Source organism: Podarcis muralis, chromosome 3 (genome assembly GCF_964188315.1).
Source record: "Podarcis muralis chromosome 3, rPodMur119.hap1.1, whole genome shotgun sequence".
NCBI classification, from domain to species: domain Eukaryota; kingdom Metazoa; phylum Chordata; class Lepidosauria; order Squamata; family Lacertidae; genus Podarcis; species Podarcis muralis.
Genome location: NC_135657.1, coordinates 4,765,396 through 4,781,750, shown reverse-complemented (window position 1 = coordinate 4,781,750; position 16,355 = coordinate 4,765,396). Strand labels below are relative to the sequence as shown.

Below are 16,355 nucleotides of genomic sequence, written 5' to 3'. Positions count from 1 at the left end.
CTTTCATAAGATGTTTCTGGTTTATCTCTCCACAGGTGTTTGCCTACGATCACTGCTTCTGGTCTATGGACGAAGCCGTCAAGGAAAAATATGCAGGTAGTATTTCAGGGCTGAGATACAGACCTAGTACTGATCTAGCAAGGAACACCAGGCAGGCCCCGCAAATAACCCAGGGGTACATTTTAAATAAAAGCACACATTCTACTCATGTGAAAACACGCTGATTCCCGGCCCGTCCGCAAGCCGGATTTAGAAGGCGATTGGGCCGGATCCGGCCCCCGGGCCTTAGTTTGCCTACCCATGCCCCAGAGAGTCTGTGCCCTTAAGGGTTAACACGGAGATTCACAGCAGAGGCTGAAAATTATCTGGGTTCATACCAGCATGGAGTCTCCTGTTACTTCCTGAGAAATCACCAGTCTGAGCAGAGGAATGATGGGTGGGGCAGGGGGGCTGCTGAACATTTCCCCAGTCATCCTTTTCCCAGCGCAAAATTTGCCCTTCCCAAGTTGCTTCCAAAGTTAAAAGACTAAATCTTACCAAATTTGGCTGTGCACTGATGTTCCCTGCTGGACGCAGGCGTGGGCAGCCAAGGTAAGCGACCATGTTTTCTTAAACTCTAGTTTTTCCACATCCCCTGTTTTTATATAGGCTCTGTATGATCACAAGGATTTGCTTAAAAGCCTGCAGGGCGACGGACAAACCATTTTTATTTTTATTTTCTTAGGAAAAAAAGCAGGCACTTCCACTGAGCAAGAGGAAGTGGTCTTATTATTATATTATAAATTATATAATAATAATAATAATTATATTATTATTATTATTATTATTATTATTATTATTATTATTATTATTATTATTAAAAATAATGAAATAATAATACTACAGTGTTACCCCAGGTTACATACGCTTCAGGTTACATACGCTTCAGGTTGCAGACTCCGCTAACCCAGAAATAGTGCTTCAGGTTAAGAACTTTGCTTCAGGATGAGAATAGAAATCGTGCTCCGGCGGCACGGCAGCAGCAGGAGGCCCCGTTAGCTAAAGTGGTGCTTCAGGTTAAGAACACTTTCAGGTTAAGAACAGACCTCTGAAACGAATTAAGTACTTAACCTGAGGTACCACTGTAATAATAATACTTACACATCCTCCTTACATCTCCTCAGCCTTGGTCCTTTTACAGTCAGGCTGTGAAAGATGAGCTTATCTGTAGCTCAAGGCTGGATCCAGACACAGAGAAACAGTGTGGCCTAATGGGTGGAGCTGAACCTGGGAGACCCGGGTTCGAATTCCCTGCTCGTTTGCCAAGCTCCTTGGAAGACCTTTGGCCAGCAGCTGTCTCTCGGTCTGGACTGCCTAGCTGGGTAGTGGGTGAGGGCAAAACCAAGTAGCCCTTCCCCTCCCTGCGAGACTTCCTTGCAGGAAAGGTGTACTAAATTGCAAGAGAGAGGGCCCACAGTCCGTACGCTGCCTTATCGTGATCCATACCACGTTGGTGTAAACGCAGAATATCACAAAAGGGACTTACGGGAGACTTCAGTGCGATCAGAATAAAGATCTGCCCTGCAGCTTCCGTCCTTAAAGACTTCATTTGCTTTGGACACACATGAAAGACGTTAACAGTTCTCATATGATGCGCCTTGCAGCGTGTTTTGAAGTCCTGGAGGGTCTTATCAAAGGAGGTTTACGACTTCTTCCTCTTCTGACCGAGCCGTTTGAATCTTTTTGTTCTAATTTTAGGCCAAGACGTTGTTTTCAAGTGCCTTGGGGAGAACATTCTCCAGAACGCTTTTGAAGGCTACAACGCGTGCATCTTCGCCTATGGACAGACCGGTAAGCGCTTGCCCCTTGGGAGGATGGAAAAAACAAAATAAAATAATAAAGTTTCTGATTATATAAGATTACGCTTTGGCAGTTTGGTTATACCCTACCACCACCACCACCACCCCAGTTGCCGGACTACGACTCCCATCACCCCTGACCGCTGCCCCTGCTGACTATGGATGATGGGAGTTGTAGTCCCACAACATCTAGGAACCCAAGATTGAGAAAGGCTGATTTAGTGCAGCCGCAAGGGACAGAAGCCAGGATGGGGCTAGAGAGAGACGAGCGGATCCTCCTTTGCTGAGCAGTTGGCCATTGATTCCCACAGGGACAGTGCTTCTCTGGGGCTGAAAACTGTGGTCCGTTTGGGGTTTTGCTCTGCTTCTGGGATTTTTTTTAATATATAAAAATTTTATTCATTTTTCTTTTTCATTCATTACATACATCTCAATTTCTTAACATTTACTATATATTCCTCCCTCCCTCCCCTTCTAGGCTTCCCCCAACATCCACTTCTGGTTCGTTTCTCTTTTCACCCACTTTGCTACCTCCTAACAGAAAAAGTTATTAATACATAACATCAAACAAGCCCTCTGCCTGGTTCCCTGTAACCTCGCTTCTCGCAGGGAGGGAACTGCCAGAAGGCCCTCGGAGCTGGACCTCAGCGTCCAGGCAGAACGATGGGGGTGGAGACGCTCCGTCAGGTATACTGGGCCGAGGCCGTTTAGGGCTTTAAAGTTCAGCACCACCTCTTTGACTTGTGCTCAGAAACGTACTGGGAGCCAATGTAAGTCATTCAGGACAGGTGTTATGTGGTCCCAGTGGTCGCTCCCAGTCACCAGTCTAGCTGCGACTACAGCAGAAAAGGCCAGAGATCAGTACAGTGGTACCTCCAGTTGCGAACGGGATCCGTTCTGGAGGTCCGGCTGCATTCCAAGGAATTTGCAACCAGAGGAGCACTTCTGCACATGCGCGTGGTGTGGTTTAGCACCTCTGCACATGCGCGTGACGCGTAGAGCGCTTTTGCGCATGCGCGTGTAGCGAAACCTGGAAAAATACTTCCAGGTTTGCCATGTTTGCATCCCGAAGTTTACATATCCAGAGGGATACATAAGCAGACGTACAACTGTACATTGACGTTTGTGGAAGGCTATGCTTTCCTGTGGAATTTCTTCCAGGAATTTGGAGTACAGTAGTACCTCTGGTTGTGAACGGGATCCGTTCTAGAGGCCCGTTCACAACATGAAAAGAACGCAAGCAGCAGCGGCGCGTCTGCGCACGCGCGGGTTGCGATTCGCCACTTCCGCGCATGCGTGTGATGTCATTTTGTGCTTCTGCGCATGCGCGAGCGGCGAAACCCGGAAGTAACCCTTTCCGGTACTTCCGGGTCAACGCAGGACGTGACCTGAAATAACGTAACGTGAAGCAGACGTAACATGAGGTATGACTGTAGTTTTGTTTTACCTTCCCACCTACAAATCTAGAACTCCCCCCTTTTTTTGCCGGTCTCCTTGGTAGCTCATTTGCGAAGGCACCCTGAAATTCTCCCTTTCTTCCTATCTGCCGCCCTTTTCCTCCCTTCCTCCTAAAGCGCCTCTTCCTCCCCTTTTTCCGCAGGGTCCGGAAAGTCTTACACCATGATGGGCACAGCTGACCAGCCTGGACTAATCCCTCGCCTGTGCAGCACCCTCTTTGAAAGGGCCCAGAAAGAGGAGAGCGAAGAGCAGAGCTTCAAAGTGGAGGTTTCTTACATGGAGATTTACAACGAGAAAGTCCGGGACCTGCTGGACCCAAAGGGGTAAGGGGGAACGCGGCAGGGATCGAGGTGGCCAGCAACCCATTGAGCCAGGCGGTGAAAGCCTGCCTTCTCTCAAGGCATGCCTCCGGAGGGGCCAGCTGAACGAACGTGTCTTTCTCTGAACAAAATGGACAGTTTTCGCTTAGCCGGGAGGGCCAGCCCTCCATAGCAGAGGGTGTGTCCTTTTCTTGAGAAATATCCTCAGCGTTTTTGGGTAGTGCTGCAGAGCCATCGCAGGAGTCCTGCAGAGTAGGGCTAAGCAATACAGTCATAGGTAAAGGTAAAGGGACTCCTGACCATTAGGTGACCGACTCTGGGGTTGCGGCGCTCATCTCGCTTTATTGGCCAAGGTAGCCAGCGTTTGTCTGCAGACAGCTTCCGGGTCATGTGGCCAGCATGACTAAGCCGCTTCTGGCGAACCAGAGCAGCGCACGGAAACGCCGTTTACCTTCCCGCCGGAGCGGTACCTATTTATCTACTTGCACTTTGACGTGCTTTCGAACTGCTAGGTTGGCAGGAACAGGGACCGAGCAACGGGAGCTCACCCCATCGCGGGGATTCGAACCGCCGACCTTCTGATCGGCAAGTCCTAGGCTCTGTGGTTTAACCCACAGCGCCACCTGCGTCCCCAATACAGTCATACCTCAGGTTAAAAAACGGAATGGGTTACTTCTGGGTTTCGCCGCTCGCGCATGCGCAGACGCTCAAAATGATGTCATGCGCAGAAGTGGCAAATCGTGACCCACAGACGTGGGTTGCATTCTGCTCAGGTAGTGAACAGGGCTCCGGAACGGATCCCGTTCGCAACCAGAGGTACCAATGGATTGGGTTTTTGACATTGTGATATATCATCAGCCAAACATTGCAATATACTTATACAGCCGTACCTCGGAAGCCGAATTTCGCCTTGCGACTCGAATGTTTTGGCTCCCGGACGCCGCAAACCCGGAAGTGAGCATTCTAGTTTGTGAATGTTCTTTGGAACCCGAACGTCCGACGCAGGTTCCGCAGCTTCCTATTGGCTGCAGGAAGCCGCACCTTGGTTTCCGAACATTTTGGAAGTCGAACGGACTTATTTATTTACATTATTATTATTATTATTATTATTATTATTATTATTATTACTACTACTATTATAATTATTTAAATATATTACCTGCCCTTCACCCTAAGGTCCCGGGGCGGGTTACAGCAATTTAAAACACAGCCTTAAAAACAGTTTTGAATAATTTAGAATTACGAAAACAATGCAGTCACGTCTAATAACAACAGCAACACACTGTAATAAAAGCTCGTGCAATTGCTTATATTCGGAGTTCCAGTCTTTCTGCATCAGAGAACTTCATCTTTGGAGGGTCAAGGCTAAGTCATGAAAGGAGAGGGAAGTCTAAATAGCCCCAGACGTATGTCCTTGGCAAATATCTCTTAACCTTCCCTCTTCCTAGCCCTCCCAAGATAATTGTCGCCTTGCGTTAACTCGAACCCTGTTAGCGTGGAAAGGAATGCGCAGCTCTTATCTCTTCTATCTTTTTTTTTTAAAAAAAGTTGTGTGTTTGCATTCCTACCCTCCACCAATTGCGGGAATTGGTTGGCAAAATGTGCCGTGACTTGGAGCACACTGGGCCTGATCTAAGCTGAGCATCCTTTGGTTTCAGGAGGAAGGGTTTAAGCACATGACTCAACTCTCCCGTTGGAAATCGGTAGCACTTAGCTTCGGCTGCCTGGGTCGTGGGCCCTACATTTGCGAGGAGAGTAACGCCTTATTCTCTGTGCTTGCTTTGGAAACAGGAGTCGACAGTCGTTGAAAGTCAGAGAGCACAGCGTTTACGGACCTTACGTGGATGGGCTTTCTAAACTGGCTGTTGCCTGTTACAAGGTAAAGAAATCTAATTGTTTGGTGGCAATAACAGCCAAAGCTGCTCACTGTACATAAGAAAAGGAAAATGGCGCAGTTCAGATGTGACGGTCCCAGTCCAATAAACCGTGGTTTGCAGCTGTGAAAACAAGGTGCTGGACTTTGACGGTGCTTTGGTTTTTTTGCAGAATCATTTCCACCAATTTTCCAAGTAATAATAATAATAATAATAATATTAAAGGTAAAGGTACCCCTGCCCGTACGGGCCAGTCTTGCCAGACTCTGGGGTTGTGTGCCCATCTCACTCAAGAGGCCGGGGGCCAGCGCTGTCCGGAGACACTTCCGGGTCACGTGGCCAGCGTGACATCGCTGCTCTGGCGAGCCAGCGCAGCACACACGGAAACGCCGTTTACCTTCCCGCTAGAAAGCGGTCCCTATTTATCTACTTGCACTTTGATGTGCTTTCGAACTGCTAGGTTGGCAGGTGCTGGGACCGAGCAACGAGAGCGCACCCCGCCGCGGGATTCGAACTGCCGACCTTTCGATCGGCAAGCCCTAGGCGCTGAGGCTTTTACCCACAGTGCCACCCGTGTCCTTTTCTTTAACCCCCCCCCTAAAAACTAGATGCCTCCCCTCAGCACCAGCCTGGCTGCACTTCAGGAAAACTCAAATATTTCCAAGTATATTACTTAATCATAGGTTGGTGTTCCGTATCGCCCACCTCTGGGTAGACAAGCCCTGCCAGGATTAAGGATATGATATGCTCTCGCAGGCGTACACAGAGGTCTCGAACGCCTTCATTCCCCCAGTCTTCAAAAAAGTAAATAAATAAATCTTGTAAAACCGGTTTAACGAGCGAGAGCACACTGTTTGCAGAAATGTTAGCGATAGCCTGAAGCACTTATAGAAAGTTTAGCATGCAAGGAAGGTGGCTGGGGCCTCTTGGCTGTGTTTGCAGCAGCCACACGTGGAGAATGAAAAGGAGACAAAGCCACAAACACAGGAAGCAGCCTTATGTTGAATCTGCCTGCCTGGTGCCGGCCCACCCATGAGGCAAGATGAGGCGACTGCCTCAGGCGGCAGGATACACAGGGGCAGCAGATCCAATCTCCAAGGACTGCATTACTTGCTTCTGCAGTGGCAACGATGGCTGTGATGTTCTCTTTGGGGGCCGGATCTGTCCCCCACCCCAAATGTCGCCTCTACGGTGGGCCGTTAGGGTCTCAAAGGCACTGCCGTTCTCCTCCCACCCTTGTTCCCGATGTAAATCTGAATTCCCTCCTTGTTCCTGACGCCGATATTCACCCACCTGCAATGCCGCGTCCAGTTCTGGGTGCCACAATTTAAGAAGGGTGTTGACAAGCTGGAAGTTGTGCAGAGGAGGGCAACCAAGATGACCAAGGGTCTCGAAACCAAGCCTGATGAGGAACGGTCGAAGGAGCTGAGTATGTTTAGCCTGGAAAAGAGAGATGAGAGCCATCATCAAATATCTCAAGGGCTGTCCCGTGGAAGATGGAGCAAGCTTATTTTCATCGCTCTGGAGAGTAAGACTTGGACTTGTAACTTGAATCCATTGGTTTGTGTACTAGCATCCAGAGCTGGAGAAAAAAAGCTTACTCCACCTTCTATGTGACAGCTCTTGAGATATTTCAAGATGGCTATCATAGATGGCAGAAAGTGAGGAGGAATTAAAGAACCTTTTAATGAGGATGAAAGAGGAGAGCGCAAAATATGGTCTGAAGCTCAACATAAAAAAACCTAAGACCATGGCCACTGGTCCCCTCACCTCCTGGCAAATAGAAGGGGAAGAAATGGAGGCAGTGAGAGATTTTACTTTTTTTGGCTCCATGATCACTGCAGATGGTGACAGCAGCCACCAAATTAAAAGATGCCTGCTTCTTGGGAGAAAAGCAATGACAAACCTAGACAGCATCTTAAAAAGCAGAGACATCACCTTGACAACAAAGGTCCATATAGTTAAAGCTATGGTTTCCCCAGTAATGATGTATGGAAGTGAGAGCTGGACCATCAAGAAGGCTGATCGCCGAAGAATTGATGCTTTTGAATTCTGGTGCTGGAGGAGACTCTTGAGAGTCCCATGGACTGCAAGAAGCTCATAGAACACCATAGTTCCTCTCAGTCTACTCTTTCTCACGCTGAACATACCCAGCTCCTTCGACCGTTCCTCATCAGGCTTGGAGGAAAGGGCTATGGACGGCTACTGGCCACATTCGTTGTGCTCTGCTTCCACAGCTGGAGACAACAATGCTTCCATGTAACAGTTTCTGGAAACCCCAGAGGTAGGAGAGGGCCCTTGAGTTCATATCCTGCTTGCATCCAGTCAACTGCTGTGAGAGCAAGACACCATTGGGCTGATCCAACACACTCTTTTCCTGTTCTTACGTTGGACAGATGCACAGTGCCTTTCTTTCACCACTGAGAAGTGGGGGACTTCCAGATCGCAGAGCCAGGACTCCAGGCTTACTCTGGAGGAAAGGGGTGTGCCTTGCATAGTTGGAAATGAAGCTCTGAGCAGAACGATACGATAATCTTTATTGTCATTGTCCCATACAGAACAACGAAATTGAAAAAATCTACATCAGACATTCGAAAAACCAACAAACCAGCTATCCCAGCCTGGTTAACCCCGGAAAAACTCTGATATCCCATAATTAAATACAATATACTCCCATAGAGACTACCTTAAAAGGTAAAGGGACCCCTGACCATTAGGTCCAGTCGCGGACGACTCTGGGGTTGCGGCGCTCATCTCACTTTATTGGCCGAGGGAGCCGGCGTACAGCATCCGGGTCATGTGGCCAGCATGACCAAGCCGTTTCTGGCAAACCAGAGCAGCGCACGGAAACGCCGTTTACCTTCCCGCCGGAGTGGTACCCATTTATCTACTTGCACTTTGATGTGCTTTCGAACTGCTAGGTTGGCAGGAGCAGGGACCGAGCAACGGGAGCTCACCCTGTCACGGGGATTTGAACCGCTGATCGGCAAGTCCTTGGCTCTGTGGTTTAACCCACAGCACCACCCTAATAATAATAATGATAATAATTTATTATTTATACCTCGCCAATCTAGCCGAGTTTCCCCAGCCACTCTGGGCGGCTTCCAACCGAGTGTTAAAAACAATACAAGCCTGCTATCCCAGCCTGATTAACCCCCTAAAAACTCTGATACCCCATAATTAAATACAATATACTCCCATAGAGACTACCTTACACTGCGTTTAAAACCAAAATCGCATTTGGATAGAAACTGTTCCTCAGAACGGAATCAACCCAGCAGCTCTCGCAACGGGTTAAGTTGGGGGTTTATCTTCTGAGCTCGAAGCTTGTTTAATTTCGAGGCCGGGTTGTTCTGTGCAGCCAGAATGTTTTCCTTTGCTCAGAATTAATGTTTTGTTACCCAGCCGACTTGTCAAAATAAGGGACGGAATGTGCCCAGTGATGGTCAAGGGCAGTTGGAGCAAGATGAGTTGTGTAGGGCTCCCTTGAAAAGGCATCTCTCTGCAAGAGTCCATGGATGGCACGAGATGTACGTTGTTTTGCTAATCCTTACAGCAGTCCTGAAAGAAGGGAATATTTTGATGTTATTGCCATATGGCAGGTGGGCAACATGAAGGCTCAGGAACGACTGCCTGGCGTAGTCAGATTTTGGGTTTTTAAATTTTTTTTGCACTTAATTTATTTATTATTAATGTTGCAATACATATATGAAATCTTTACGTATTGATACAGATACATTATATTCGTAAATTCACATTTTCACATTTCATTATGTACCAACATTTCTCCATTTCTTATTTCTTGCCCTTTGTTATTATTTTGTAACTTTATTATTGAGATTGTAATTTGGTATTTTAACAATTAAACATTCAATCTTATATATCTGCTTAGCTTAGTTTAGCTTAGTTTGGCTTAACTTAACTTTGTGAAATCAGTCTATACATATCAATAAATTCCTGTCGGAGCATCTTTTGGCCATGTATTCTTCTACACCTTTCCATTCCTGTTTGAGATTTTGATTAGACTGTATTCTAATTGTTGCCGTCGTTTTTGCTAATTCAATCATTCCAAAAAAATTATTTTGCCAATCTCTCAATGTTGGCACTTCTTCTGATTTCCAATTTTTTGCAATCAATAACCTTGCGGCAGCTGTTGCATATAAAAAGATTCTCTTTTGGGATGTCATTTGTTATAATTCCTAAAAGGAATGTTTCCGGCTTCTTAACAATTGTTTTAAACATAGTCAGATTTTGAACCGGGGCTTTTCCGCCCCAGGCTGCGCACATCGCTTACCCTTCACAGCGCTACTGTTCCCAGCACCCTCAAACTACAGTTCCTAGGATTCTTTTAGGGGAAGCTGTGTGCTTTGAATATCTGGCGCAAACAGAGCCCCATTCTGTTTGCCTCCTCTGCGCTAGGCCATCTCCCAGGATGCAGGCATTGCAGGGGCTGGACTAGATGAAACTTGGGGTCCCTTCCAGTTCTCTGATCCTAGGATTCTGTGATAAACCTAGCCCACTTTTTCCTGCGTGTATTGAGGAAAGAGCTCTTTCCACGAAGCGCCAGCGTGCTGTGTAAGCTGCCTCAAGAATGCTTCCATATTTTTTTTTAAAGTGGGGAATAAATAATTAAAATGAACGTTAAATAAATGGATTTTAAAAGGGAACAGGCCTGTATCTGTGAGCGCAAGGGAAAGGAGGAGCTGAGGGCAGCCGTCTCCACGATCAGCTGAGAGCTGCCTCATCTTCTGCTTCCATTTCCAGGCTTATTTTTGTAACGTTACGCAACATTTTCGTGCTTGGATAACCGGCTCTTGTGCTCGTGAGCATATCAAAAGCCTATTTCGGCACTAAGTGGCGTATAAATTAATTAATTAGCAGTTTGGCGTTGTTTCTGTACCGCTTCATGCGGCTCTATCTAAGCAGTGTGCAGTAAAATCAGTGCATAAAATGCAGAATTGGCAAAAATGCGCATCACAAGACACTGATTGCAACGTCTGAAGATGTATAACACCAGGAACAATGGGTGGAGAGATGAAGATGCAAATTTGGCTAAGCCTTCATCAGCAAATGTTTGCGTCAATAAGCCCCTCCCCACCCGTGGTACTAGGAGTATGTTGGGGGTGCTATTTGAGTTCAGTAAATACAGGGGTGGTGCGTGTGCTCACCTCTGCTCGCACCCCCCAAACATATGTGCAATATATTTTCACTGTGATTCACTTTAGGGGCATGGAATCAAGAATGCTGAAATTAGTTGCCTAGGTTAGAGCATTTTGCTGATGATGCTAAGGTTGCAGGTTCGATCTCCTTATGGGATGGCTGCATACAGTGGTACCCTGGTTCTCAAATTTAATCCATTCCAGAAATCCGTTCCAAAACCAAGGCGCGCTTTCCCATAGAAAGTAATGCAAAATGGATTAATCCATTCCAGACTTTTAAAAACAACCCCTAAAACAGCAATTTAACATGAATTTCACTATCTAACGAGACCATTGATCCATAAAATGAAAGCAGTGAACAGTGTACTTCGGCCGCACAATCAATCAATCAATCAATCAGTAGCTGAACTGGCTTCCACACAGTTGCAAAAACAAAACAAAACAAAAACACAAAATAAATAGCAAAAACAGACAGACCTCAGCGTAATGCTCAAAACGGGTTTCTTACTTCTGGGTTTGTAATGTTTGGATTCCAAGTTGTTTGAGTACCAAGGCGCTTGAGAACCAAGGTACCACTGTACTGTAGGAGAGTTGGCTTAGACCATGGGTAGGCAAACTAAGGCCGGATCCGGCCCAATCGCCTTCTAAATCCGTCCCGCAGACGGTCCAGGAATCAGCATGTTTTTACATGAGTAGAATGTGTCCTTTTATTTATTTAAAATGCACCTCTGGGTTATTTGTGGGGCATAGGAATTCGTTCCTTTTCTCCCTTCAAAATATAGTCTGGCCCCCCACAAGGTCTGAGGGAAAGTGGACCGTCCCCCTGCTGAAAAAGTTTGCCGACCCCTGGCTTAGACGATCCTCAGGATATCTTCTAACTCTCCGTGAACCTTTAGGATGGGAATGGACATAAATCGAAATGGTTTTTTTTCTGTAATGAAAATGGCAGTCGTGCCACTGGTGCTGCTATGCGCTTCAAATTGGACCACAAACTGCCCGCTTGTTCCTGACCCACCCACAGAAACCCAGTGGTTTAATGGAGAGATCCCAAGCACCAGTTTGCAGTGAAGATCGGGCAGCTACTGCTGTGTGAAGTGTGAAGCCACGTCCAAAATTTAGGAAGTTCTCCCTGATGTGTTCGCACCGCACCTGCCTTTCTGCAGATCCTCACTGCGCTTGCTTTTCAATCCTGTCTTTTCTTTAGGACATAGAGTCTCTGATGTCCGAAGGCAATAAATCTCGTACGGTCGCCGCCACCAACATGAACGAAGAGAGCAGCCGATCCCATGCCGTCTTCAAGATTATCCTCACGCACACACTGTACGATGCAAAGTCGGGGGTGAGTTCTCGAATTACCGTATTTTTTGCTCTATAAGACTCACTTTTTCCCTCCTAAAAAGTAAGGGGAAATGTGTGTGCGTCTTATGGAGCAAATGCAGGCTGCACAGCTATCCCAGAAGCCAGAACAGTAAGAGGGATCTCTGTGCAGTGATCCCTCTTGCTGTTCTGGCTTCTGAGATTCAGAATATTTTTTTCCTTGTTTTCCTCCTCCAAAAACTAGGTGCGTCTTATGGTCTGGTGCGTCTTATAGAGTGAAAAATACAGTATGCACTTCTGGTCTCTTCTGAGGAGTGGTGCCCCACATACTGTGGGGGTCTTTACAGTTTCTGGGGCAAACGGAAGTTGCAGCCCAAAATATCTGAAGGACACCAGCTTGAGGAAAGTGGAACTGGTGCGCTCGCTTTATCCTAAGTCAAGAAACCGCATGTTATGCGCTCAGTTTAACAGGCTTTTGCACACAAACAGGGGGTTAACATACAACACAGAGTATACGAATGCTGTGTTGTGGTTAGAGCAGCTTTTCTCAACCTTGGGTCCCCATCTGTTATTGGACTACAGCTCCCATCATCCATAGCTATCAGGACCAGCGGTCATGGATGATGGGAGTTGTAGTCCAACAACATCTGGGGACCCAAGGCTGAGAAACACTGGCTTAGAGTGTCAGACTAGGACCTGGGAGGCCAGGGTTCTAATCTCCACTCAAAACTTCATTTTGGGGGGCCACTGCCCCCCTGGTTCCACAAACTCATCTTCAGGCCCCCCTAGCCTATAAAAACCACCTTTCAAAATAGAGGTTTGCATAACCCACTAAGGAGGATAATAATGTTAAGGATAATAATGTTAATTTCTATATTCTCAACATATAGAATAAGAGAATAAGAAGAACATATGTTTTAAGGAAGGTTGGAAAACGTTGATTGAATATATGGGAAATAATTGTGTACAGCTGAAAACGCTGGCAGCATTAAGATAAATTCAAGCAGTGTAATTAAATTTTGACGGATTCAAGAATGGAATACTGATGGTATAGTTTTGGTAAAATATGCAGGGATTTATGATATGTTAAATGAACCATGGAAAGAAGAAGGAAGTCATTGATATCTTAAGGATTTTTAAATGTATATTCTAAATTGTAAAACAGAACAATTATTTAAAATTGTGTGTGTGTGTGTGTGTGTGTGTGTATGCACACACATACACACATATAATTTTTATTAAATTTTCTGTTTTACAATTTAAAATACTCATATATAGAGAGAGAGGATAATGATGCATTAAATTTCAAAGCAGTGGCAATTAATGGCACATTTATCCAAAATTTAATTAAAACAATTTCATTTATCTAATTGAACAAAGCAGACGGACTTGATCCAGTGATTCCCTCTAGCTTTCTCTAGCCGCCCCCGTGCCTCTTAGCGCCCCCTCTCCTGATAACCCCACCTTCCCTTTCGGAAGCCCCTGGCCTAGCTGCTTTTGCAATTGAGCAGTTTGCACAACGCCAAATATAATAAAATAAATGCACTATCCCTTTGGTGCCGCAGTTTTCTTCCCCTCCAACCATTTCCCGAAGCATCCTCCCTTGTCTTCTTCCACCTAAAGCGGAGGTGCCCTGAACCGTGTCACTTGGGCCCGAGTTCAGGAGCTACGTTTCCGGTCTAACTGCCCAGTCTTTGTTCCACAGACGTCTGGCGAGAAGGTGGGCAAGCTGAGCCTGGTTGACCTGGCAGGCAGCGAAAGAGCCACCAAGACCGGGGCTGCGGGTGACCGGCTGAAGGAAGGAAGCAACATCAACAAGTAAAATCTTGGGTTCATAGGGCGCTGAATACTTTAAAGGGATGAATAATGGGAAGGGGTTCGTGTGCCCCAGCGCATTCCGTTAATCCACGAGAATAGCAGCAAGAGACAAAAGGAAGTAGCAGGATCAGTGCTCTTGATCTCACGGGAGCAAAAATGCCCACCTTTGACGCCTGGATTAGGGTACTTAGAAAGGGTCTCTGGGCTGAATTTATTTTGCTTTTGTGGATGGCAGGTGTGTGTGGTGCAGAGATGAATTGCGTGAAGAAATCCTTAACTTTTCCTATTTTTTAAACATAAATAGCTTTTATTAGTTTTCAATAGCAAAAGTCCAATATAAGCCTTATTATATCAATACCGAATTACAATACCAGTTCAAATACCAATCAGTTATATAGCCAATTACATAATTGAAGTGCCCCCCCGTGTGCTAGATTACAAGGTTTAATAGTTCCCTTTCATCCCGCTTCCAAAATATTATTCAATCCAGTTACAATCCAATCTTGTCACATCTATAATATTTTTAACTTCAATTTGTGTTGACACATTTAATAATTTATGGTGCGCAAGTGAAGTTCTCTTTTCTTCTTCCTGTGTTTTTTATTTTATTTTAACCGTATTGCTCCATATTGTCCTTGGCAAATACAGTGGTACCTTGGTTTAAGAACAGCTTGGTTTATGAACAACTTGGATTAAGAACACTGCAAACCCAGAAGTAGGTGTTTTGGTTTGTGAACTTTGCCTTGGAAGCAGAACATGTCCCGCTTCCTGTTGAGTGTGTTCCATTTATAAACTGAGTCCCCCACTGCCATGGGAAAGCACACCTTGCTTTAAGAACACTTTGGTTTAAAAATGGGACTTCCGGAACGGATTCGTAAACCAGGTTCGTAAACCAAGGTACAGTGGTGCCCCGCAAGACGAATGCCTCGCAAGACGGCAAACCCGCTAGACGAAAGGGTTTTCCGTTTTGGAGGTGCTTCGCAAAACGAATTTCCTATGGGCTTGCTTCGCAAGACGAAAATGTCTTGCGAGTTCCTGCACGGTTTTTTTCCTCCCCCCCCCCCTTTTTCCCAAGCCGCTAAGCCGCTTATCAGCTGATCGCTAAGCCGCTTAACAGCTGATCCGCTAAGCCGCTTATCAGCTGATCCGCTAAGCCCACTAAGCCGCTAATAGCGCTAATCCGCTAAACCACTAATGGGCTTGCTTCGCAAGACGAAAAAACCGCAAGACGAAGAAACTAGCGGAACGGATTCTTTTCGTCTTGCGAGGCACCACTGTACCACTGTATTATGTCTGTTTTGGTTATTCCTAATCCCATCATAAGGGACGCGGGTGGCGCTGTGGGTTAAACCACAGAGCCTAGGACTTGCCGATCAGAAGGTCAGCGGTTCGAATCCCCACGACGGGGTGACCTCCCGTTGCTTGGTCCCTGCTCCTGCCCAAATGGCGTTTCCGTGCGCTGCTCTGGTTTGCCAGAAGCATCGTCGTCATGCTGGCCACATGACCTGGAAGCTGTAAGCCAGCTCCCTCGGCCAATAAAGTGAGATGAGCGTCACAACCCCAGAGTTGGCCACGACTGGACCTAACGGTCAGTGGAGCATGGGAGAGTTTCGTTGCTAAAAGCAAGATTCCAGTTATGTGAAGCTCATATGTTGCCGTTTGACTAGGTCAGATGCTGCTAAGCTTTGGAAGTTGTCCTCCAGATGATGCTACATGTGATTTCAAAACTCTTTCTCCCCCATGCAGGTCCCTCACGACTCTCGGGTTGGTCATTTCTGCCCTCGCGGATCAGGCCGCCGGGAAAAACAAGAACAAGTTTGTCCCGTACCGCGACTCGGTGCTCACCTGGCTCCTCAAAGTAAGTCGAACGGTCATTTGGCGTTTCAGGTGAGAGAGCGTGAGAAGTCTCTGTCTTAAATCACAGGAGACAACAATGGTGACCAGCTTGGATGACTTTAAATCCAAGCTTGGGTGTTCATCAGTATGCGGATGATACCCAGCTCTACCTCTCTTTTAAATCAGAACCAGTGAGGGCGGTGAAGGTCCTGTGTGAGTATCTGGAGGCGGTTGGAGGATGGACAGCAGCTAACGGATTGAGGCTGAATCCTGACAAGACAGAAGTACTGTTCTAGGGGGACAGGAGGCGGGCTGGTGTGGAGGACTCCCTGGTCCTGAATGGGGTAACTGTGCCCCTGAAGGGCCAGGTGCGCAGCCTGGGAGTCATTTTGTACTCACAGTTGTCCATGGAGGCACAGGTTAATTCTGTGTCCAGGGCAGCTGTTTACCAGCTCCATCTGGTACGTAGGCTGAGACCCTACCTGCCCGCGGAGTGTCTCGCCATAGTGGAACATGCTCTAGTTATCTCTTGCTTGGACTACTCCCATGCGCTCTACGTGGGGCTACCTTTGAAGGTGACCCGAAAACTACAACTAATCCAGAATGTGGCACCTGGACTGGGGACTGGGGACTGGGAGTGGCCACTGGTTCTGAGAGATCTGCATTGGCTCCCAGTACATTTCCGAACACAATTGAAAGTGTTGGTGCTGACCTTGAAAGCCCTAAACGGCCTCA

The 16,355-nt window shown here is 46.7% G+C and overlaps 1 protein-coding gene across 3 annotated transcripts in view; it reads left to right on the top strand.

Moving 5' to 3' along the window:
• Window positions 1-16,355, top strand: part of KIF13B (kinesin family member 13B) — a 179,939-nt gene that overhangs the window by 66,950 nt on the left and 96,634 nt on the right. For all 3 annotated transcript variants that reach the window (XM_077925405.1, XM_077925406.1, XM_028725207.2), the window contains exons 4-10: window positions 36-96; window positions 1,738-1,830; window positions 3,439-3,619; window positions 5,408-5,495; window positions 11,854-11,988; window positions 13,672-13,784; window positions 15,531-15,642. In XM_077925405.1, coding sequence (XP_077781531.1) covers window positions 36-96; window positions 1,738-1,830; window positions 3,439-3,619; window positions 5,408-5,495; window positions 11,854-11,988; window positions 13,672-13,784; window positions 15,531-15,642 — 783 coding nt within the window. The remainder of the gene's footprint in view (window positions 1-35; window positions 97-1,737; window positions 1,831-3,438; window positions 3,620-5,407; window positions 5,496-11,853; window positions 11,989-13,671; window positions 13,785-15,530; window positions 15,643-16,355) is intronic.